This window comes from Engystomops pustulosus, chromosome 5, assembly GCF_040894005.1.
Source record: "Engystomops pustulosus chromosome 5, aEngPut4.maternal, whole genome shotgun sequence".
Classification (NCBI taxonomy): domain Eukaryota; kingdom Metazoa; phylum Chordata; class Amphibia; order Anura; family Leptodactylidae; genus Engystomops; species Engystomops pustulosus.
In genome coordinates, this window is record NC_092415.1 from 129,976,375 (window position 1) to 129,985,436 (window position 9,062).

The following is a 9,062-nucleotide window of genomic DNA, read 5'->3' on the forward strand; positions in this document are numbered from 1 at the left end:
TTCTATATTTGCAATTTTAAACATATTTTTTGAAACACTCCTGAACTTTTTGTAAAGTTGTGGTTCCTACCTTTTTTTTAAATAAACGCCTCACAAATGACAATCTATTGGCATCTATAAATCTGAACAGGTAAGACTCGATGTTTTAAACGTTTTAAAATGTTGTTAACATATTTTTAAATGTTCATGTTAGAAGGCCATGGGTAACAAATATAAGATTACCACTGATTATACTGCCTGGATCTTTGAGTAAGTGGTCCTGGTTTATCATGTTGGATTTTTATGGTAGATTTTTTTTAAAAGCAAAATCTACCCAAAGTATTTTGTTGGACAGCTGTGTAGAAAATACCTTTTTGCCTTTCTATTCTGTCTTGTGCTAGAGAACACAGTCGGAAACATTTTGTTATTTGCAATACTTACAGAAAGATCTATCAAACCATTGTGAAATATAATTGTTTGTCAAGTATGTAAAATATATTCTTAAAAACATCCACTGTATGTAACAAAAATACTATGTATAAACTGTATGCAAAGAAAATCCATAATAAGGATACAATGATTGCATAGCTAGGGCCCCATATTAGCCATAGCTGATTTAAGCAACTTTTATTGTACTACATTGATGTTACCATTTCATAAATTGAATGTCTGTTTATATGTTTTATTTTTAAAGGGAACCTGTCACCTGGTACCTTTTTTATTATTTTCACTAAATACGAGTTGCACAAGACCATTACAGCTGGATTGCAAAGATGTCTTTCTGCCTTTTCTGTACATTTGAATTAAGTTAAATCATACAATGATATTTTATCTTGCACCCTGACAGAATCCTGTTCTGATTCCCAGGGTTTGCTTTGGTTTGGCTGCATGTACAACTCCTCCCTCCTGCTCTTTCACTCTCAAGGGCAGAGCTCACAGCAGTGGTGGGCTTACTTCAGTGGGGGAGGGAGGAGTTGTATAGGAGGCCAAAGGTGAGATCTGAGGAGTGAGTGAGCATCACAGACAAGTAAAAAAATGTTTTTTTTTTTTTTTTTTTTCTTAATGCAGCCAAACCAAAATAAACCTGGGATTCGGAACAGGATTATATCATGAAAATGTCATAGTTTAATTGGCAACTACGACCATAAGAAATCCAATGGTATAAATGGGAAAGACACAATAGTGTGTATGAGTATAAATTACATAAGAATACCAGAAGAAGTTCCTATCAAAGAAGGAAATGATCAAATAAAGATGGCTAAACATCCATGGCTTCCACTGAGACGCCGAACGCCAGGTGTGTCCTGTGACATTTCGTAGGAGGTTCCTCCTTCCTCAGCCTCTTCAGAAACTTGGAAGCCATGGATGTTTAGTGTAGACTTTTATATGGACTATGGCATATCTAGCCGAAGTTTGGTGATGTATTCATGCTATTATGTTGTTTCATCTAATTATATATAAAAAAAAAAAAAGTTTTGGATTACACGTATGGTCTGAATATTGCATGAGAATCATAACTGTTCTCCCTGCCAGACAAGGAGATGATAATTAATTGCTGCACCATCCCCCAGCTGCTGTGTATGAGTGATCTAGCTCAGGTTGATTAGTCATGTCTTGACTAAACTCAATTTGTAATTAAAAGCTCCCATATGTAATGTGTTTATGTCAGCCAGCCTGACCCAGCTTTCCCAAGGTCCTAAATTAAACAAAATATGATCCAGCATCGGTGTAGCTACAGCATTCTCAAGGTATGTTTGCTTCATAATACAAGAAATCATATGGTAGGCTTCCTTTTTAAGGCAACTGGTCACCAGAAGGCTATATTTCAGTGGGGACAGGTTCCCATCCATAGACCTTCTGACGTGGGTAGTAGGCATGGTCCTATCATACATTAGTGGTCTATAGTTGTTGTAATTTTCACAGGTGTATTTTACCTGGCACCCCGCCAGCTGGTCCTACTGAAGTCCTGGTTGCGGCTGCATTTCAAAACATAACGTGCACTTCCTAATTAGCACATTTCTCCAGCTTGTCAGTATTTAAGACTGGGCCTCCCATGTGCTGCCTCTGCATCCCTCCCCCTCTTGGAGTCTGTCGGCTCACTACATAATTTATCCCTCCTATCTCTATCATGTGCAGCAACTGGCTTACTGCGTCCTGTCACTTTGCGGTTTACGCAAACCTCCCATAGATAACACACTGCTCTGATTACTGTGCTGGGATACTAATGAGCCGTGCAACTGTGTGACAATACTTGACCATGGACTGTTTCAATAGTTTTATTAGTTTTTTTTTTTTTTTAAATATAACAGAAATAATAGCATGACAAGCTGATACATGGCTTATGCCTAGTACATTGTACAGTGTAATAACTGATCAATTTGCAACTGCTTCAAATCCTGCAAGTACATGTTACTGCTAACTTAACCCTGTAGGAATGCAGCCGTTTTATGACTTGAGGCTCCGCCCCTTTTTTGTAATTTGACATGTGCTGCTTCATATGACTTTGAACACTAACTTGCCAAAGGGATTTTGTGTTTGATTGTTTTTTTCGTCATATGTTGTACTTCACATTGGTGGTAAAAAAAAGTCCCAAAATATATTGGCCCTAAATATACATATTCGCAAAAGATAAAAAGGAGAAATTGCATTAAAAAATGTAAGATGAGTTTTCTCTGAGCACACACATATATATTATTGTATATGGGCACAGAAGAGAAGTCGGGCCATGCATTAGCCATTTTTGCTCTGTAGGATGTAAAACTTTTGTTAGCTTAATAATATATTTGTTTTTCAGTTGATGTTGCTACGTGAGGGCTAAGGTGCATTTTTCAATGGTACAGTCATGGCCAAAAGTTTTGAGAATGATACAAATGTTAATTCTTACAAAGTCTGTTGCATCAGGTTTTACAATGGCAATGTGCATATACTCCAGAATGTTATAAAGAGTGATCAGCTTAACAGCAATTAATTGCAAAGTCAGTATTTGCCTAGAAAATGAACTTTTTCCCCCAAAACACATTTTAACTTCATTGCAGGCCTGCCTTAAAAGGAGCATCTAACATTGTTTCAGTGACTGATCTCCATCCCTGTCTTCATCAACACCCACACCTGTGTTAATGGAGCAATCTGTCATGATTAAGTAAGAATCACATCACTGGACACTTTACAAGGAGGCTGGCATCATTGTTTCTCTTCCGTCAACCATGGTTATCTCGAAAGAAATGGGTGAAGTCATTATTGCGCTGCACAAAAATGGCCTAACAGGGAAGAGTAACTCAGCTAGAAAGATTGCACCTCAGTCAACAATCTATCGCATCATCAAGGAATTCAAGGAGAGAGGTTCCATTGTTGCCAAAAAGGCTCCAGGGCGCCGAAGAAGAACCAGCAAGTGCCAGGACCGTCTCTTAAAATCGTTTCAGCTTTGGGATCGGGCTACCAGCAGTGCAGAGCTTTCTCAATTATGGCAGCTGGCAGGTGTGAGTGCATCTGTCCACACTGTGAGGCGGAGACTGTGAGGCGGAGTGACAAAGAAGCCACTTCTCTCCAGAAAAACATCAGGGACAGACTGATATTCTACAAAAGGTACAGGGAGTGGACTGCTGAGGACTGAGGTAGTCATTTTCTCTGATGAATCCTCTTTCCGATTGTTTGAAACATCTAGAAAACAGCTTGTTCGGAGAAGACCAGGTGAGCGATACCACCGTCTTGTCTCATGCCAACTGTAAAGCATCCTGCAACCATTCATGTGTGGGGTTGCTTCTCAGCCAAGGGAATCGTCTCTCTCACAGTCTTTCCTAAAAACACATCCATGAGTAAAGAATGTTACCAGAATGTCCTCCAAGAGCAACTTCTCCCAACCGTCCAAGAGCAGTTTGGTGATCAACAATGCCTTTTCCAGCATGATGGAGCACCTTGCCTTAAAGCAAAGGTGATAACTAAATGGCTCAGGGAACAAAACATAGAGCTTTTGGGTCCATGGCCTGGAAACTCCCCAGATCTTAATCCCATTGAGAACTTGTGGTGAATCATCAAGACATGGGTGGTCAAACAAAAACCAGCAAATTGTGACAAAATGCAAGCATTGATTGTGCAAGAATGGACGGCTATCAGTCAGGATTTAGTCCAGAAGTTGATTGAGAGCATGCCAGGGAGAATTGCAGAGGTGCTGAAGAAGGGTCACTGCAATTATTGATTTGCTGCATTAACTCATTATAACTCTCAATAAAAGCTTTTGTTACTCATAATATGATTGCACTTGTATTTCTGTGTGTGATAAACACATCTGACAAACACACATAGAAACCAGAGGGCAACAGATCATGTGGAAATATAATATTTGTGTCATTCTCAAAACTTTTGGCCATGACTGTATGTACTATCTTGGAGTGACTATGCCCTATTGAAAATGTATTAACTTTTTTTTTTTTTTTTTGCGGGGAGTTGTAGGTAAAACATTTAATTCATTTTCTACTTTTGTAGAAAAAAAACATAATGTGGGGAAAAATTCAACCTTTTATAGTATCACCATTTTCTAAGTGGCATAACACTTTAATTTTTGGTCTATTGAGCTTGTAGAGAGCTTCATTTTTTTACAGGACATGTACTTTACAAGAGTACCATTTTCATATAGATACGTATTTTTAAAATCACTTTTTATTGCATTTTATGTGGGACAAGATGGCTAAAAATCAAGTTTTTCCGTTTATCGTGCAGGTTCAGTAATTTATTATATCTTATGGCTTTTATAATATTGGTGTTTTATGGATGTTGCAATACCATATATGTGGGGTTTCTTTTGCTTTAGGGGCATTTTTATTAATAGTTTATTTTTTAAATAAAAACTTTCTTTTTTTTTTTACTTGTCCCATTATGGGACATGGACAAGTAATCATTTGATTGCTTGTTCATTATAATTCCCTACAATGATGCATTGCAGGGTATTATCGCTGTCTGCATAGGGTTACACAGTGACATCTTCTGTGTATAAACTTCTTCCTGCATGAGCAGAGGGAACATAGGACCCATGAGTATAATAATGTATATTACCAAGTTTACTATTATAATGTGCACTACAGGCTGTCCCTGGGTTACATCCAAGATAGGTTCTTTAGCTTTGTTCTCAAGTTGAATTTGTACTTAAGTTGTATATACCAGTCGGAACTAATCAGAGTATAGAGCGGCACTGTGAAAACACGGATTGAGATCCAAATGTAAGTGCAAGCTTCTTGGGGTCCGACTCAAGATCCTAATGCTTCAAAATCAAAGACAGGGAAGCAGCACTTCGTAGTGAACAAGTATTTTTATTTCACCAGTGGGAAATACAACGTTTCACCTATCTCAATGTAGCCATTCTCAAGCTTGAGAATGGCTACATTGAGTGCTGCTTCCCTACCAGTCGGAACTGGTATATTTTGTATAGTGTAAATTCTTTATTATCAGAGCCAAGGAGGCTTACTTTCTCAACAGCACAAGTGTGCTTAGTTATTGAAGATACTTTATTATTTAATGTCTAGGCTTTAATTTGTGACAATATTTTTTATGCATTTTAAAGATTTTCCTGGTAATATTAATATAAAATGAATAATAAATCTCTCTTTTTGCATTTAATTAAATGTAATTTTATTATATGTCCTTTATAAAATTGTATAAAAAAAAAATTAAAGCAATATAGTGTTATAAAAAGATATCTCTACATATCCGTGTATTTAGCTTGTATAACGCCATGAAAGTTGTAGTGCAGCTCTTATTTCTTTCCACACCTTAGAAAGCCTAGCAGCTCTTGAACGGTGCAGTGCCACACTATGTGCTCACTGCACTATGACTGGGTGCCAAATACCTCTATGGGAGCTGTGATAAGGCCGGTTGTGTGCATAGGGCATAGTGAGATAAAATCCTCCCATTGACTAATGTGGCGAATCTATAGCACAGTAGTTAAAGGGAACCTGTCACCAAATGGCTATTTTTAGCAGTGGACAGGTTTCCATAGACACAGTACTATATTCGATACTTGTTTCAGCTCACTGTAAAGGTACATTCACATGTGCTCAATCGGCCATAGCCTGGGCAAACACACGTCCGCGCGCTGTTTACCCCTCCCCTATAACACCACACAGCCATTCTTAGATAGAGCCGTAGAAGTGTTATCTTTTTTTGGTACAGTGAGCACACGTATATACGTCCACACAAGGTCTATGTGAATGGGGCCTAATATTGTTGTGGTGTTGCCTGCAATAGTCAAGTTTGTAGGTTCAAATCCCATCTGACAAAAATGTTGGATAAATTAAATTATTTAGAGACCTTTTGTCAGGGAAATCCCTCAGATTTAGATATCCCATATATGGGATTTCCCTGATGACTTTGATATCTGCTCACCTGACATATCTACTCAAATGTTTCCTTTTTTTCTCTGCTGCCGAACAACATCCAACAGCTACTGCGTTGTGCAGGACGAAAGAAGTAACAATCCAGAACCACTGAAGTTGGGGACTGCCTGTATTCTTTTTTTTTTTTTTTTTTTTTTTTTTAAATGAAAACAAATGGTTCCATATGTTGATGAATAAACAATAATCCCGTTAATTTTGAAAACTACTTTTAAGTTCTAAAAGAAAAGTTGATACTTTCTATAACTATGTTCTGTTGTCTTTACTACTTTGAAATCACTTAGCTTTTGTACTTAATTGCAGCTACGCAGTATTGGCGGAACAAAGTCTTGGATGTTGCAAAAGATTTTCCTGAATACACTTTCAGCATTGCTAATGAAGATGATTATGCGTCTGAATTAAATGATCTTGGGTTAGATGACAGTGGCGAGGAAGTGAATGTTGCAATTCTGGATGCTAATGGAAAAAAATATGCTAAAGATCCTGAAGAGTTTGATTCAGATTCACTTAGAGAGTTTGTGATGAACTTCAAGAAAGGTAAGCTGCTTACCAGTTTTACAAGGATTCTTTATAATTATTATTAAATTATAACAAAATATAATTGAGTTCTAATGCTTGCATAGTCTATAACTGCTGTGGCTTGGGTCACAGATGTTTACCCAAGAATGTATGTTGAGAAGAGAGCCCGAAGAGACGTTTAGGAAGGCGCTTGGTGCAATCAGCAAACACAGAGTTCCAGGGCTTGAAGGAATCTCTTTTTTATTTCTACTTTAAAAGTAGGTGATAAAATAAAAGTATACAAACGTAATAAAATAAAATGAAATAAAATGCGACGCGTTTCAGCCCCGATCTGGGGCTTTCATCAGGCATGGTGTGGGGTGACATCAAACGGTCTTATATCTTGCCCTGTTAGGGAGAACGACCCGGAAGTGATCGTGGTCACGTGACTTACCGGGGGTCAAAGTTTGGGGTTTTTTTTTTTCCGTTCATGTACGGGACCCTTTTGTTCTGTTGATAAAAGGTACATTTATCTGTGCGAATCTGTAGCATATATACATAGCTTACTTCACAAGGTATAATAAATAGAGTTTAAAAACAAGGTTTGAAAGACAATACATTATAAAAATAGCATCGGTGTAGGAACAATGGAACAACAAGGAAACACATGGATCTATGTGGTAACGGCTGAGTGTGGGTGCTATGGAAACAGGGACTACGGAAAGCGGCAGAGGACAATTTTAGAAGAAGCAAAAGTCGGCCCGGAACAGGACTCGGACAAGTGATGTATCAAGGAAGGGTATGTGGGATTGTGACACATCTAGAGATAGTTAATTTGAACTTAAACTAGAAAGGATGGGTCTTGATCTTTTACAAAGGCAAGCCACAGATAGTCAACGGATGTTAGTCAATTCAGTAAATAGATACGCACAATGATCACGTATCTCCTGGTGGAAAAAATGATTATTACGGATGGGGAGCTGAAAGGAGGGGAGGGGGGGGGGAGTGTGTTGAAGATCTTAGATGGATTCAATAACTTCGTTGAGTCCGTGTGGGCTTAAGGTCTCAAGTTTGTATATCCAATATGACTCTCTTCGATTGAGCATTTTGATTCGATCGGGGACTTTTTCTGATATTTCCTCGATCGGGGTAACTCTTATGCAGCTAAAGTCGCCTCCATGTACCTGTGTGATATGTTTGGAGAGGCTTTGTTTTAAAAAACCTATTTTGGTTTTGTGTCTGTGTCCATTTATTCTCATCCGCAACGATTGAATGGTGCGGCCAACATATTGTTGGCCGCATGAACAGTCAACAAGATATATGACGAAGCTGGATGAGCAGGAGAGAGTGTTTTTGATTTTAAATATCTCTCCAGTTTTCCTGGAAATGAATGTGTTGACGCCACTGTTGATGGTATCGCAGCAAAGACATAATTTATGTCTACATTTGATTACTCTGGGAATCTCAGGGTTTATGGTCTGCGTGGTGGATTTTGTGATGTTTTTGCTTCTTAGTCTGCTGGGTGCAATCAGGTTCTTAATGGTCGTGGCTTTCCTGAACGTGATTATTGGTTGTTTTGGCAGTATGTTCTGTAGAACAGGGTCTTTTCTTAGGATTCCCCAATGTTTCGTTAGACATGCCCTGATTTTAGTGTTACCTCTATCAAAGGTGGTGATAAAGTTGAGGGGGCGTTTTGCATCTTTTTCTAATCCCTTGTGCACCTCTCCAAACATATCACACAGGTACATGGAGGCGACTTTAGCTGCATAAGAGTTACCCCGATCGAGGAAATATCAGAAAAAGTCCCCGATCGAATCAAAATGCTCAATCGAAGAGAGTCATATTGGATATACAAACTTGAGACCTTAAGCCCACACGGACTCAACGAAGTTATTGAATCCATCTAAGATCTTCAACACACTCCCCCCCCCCCCTCCCCTCCTTTCAGCTCCCCATCCGTAATAATCATTTTTTCCACCAGGAGATACGTGATCATTGTGCGTATCTATTTACTGAGTTGACTAACATCCGTTGACTATCTGTGGCTTGCCTTTGTAAAAGATCAAGACCCATCCTTTCTAGTTTAAGTTCAAATTAACTATCTCTAGATGTGTCACAATCCCACATACCCTTCCTTGATACATCACTTGTCCGAGTCCTGTTCCGGGCCGACTTTTGCTTCTTCTAAAATTGTCCTCTGCCGCT

At 38.5% G+C, this 9,062-nt stretch overlaps 1 protein-coding gene across 4 annotated transcripts in view; it reads left to right on the plus strand.

The window, feature by feature from the left end:
- The window catches only part of PDIA4 (protein disulfide isomerase family A member 4), a 69,212-nt gene that overhangs the window by 49,323 nt on the left and 10,827 nt on the right, over positions 1 to 9,062 (plus strand). For all 4 annotated transcript variants that reach the window (XM_072153039.1, XM_072153037.1, XM_072153040.1 and 1 more), the window contains one exon: positions 6,663 to 6,896. In XM_072153039.1, coding sequence (XP_072009140.1) covers positions 6,663 to 6,896 — 234 coding nt within the window. The remainder of the gene's footprint in view (positions 1 to 6,662; positions 6,897 to 9,062) is intronic.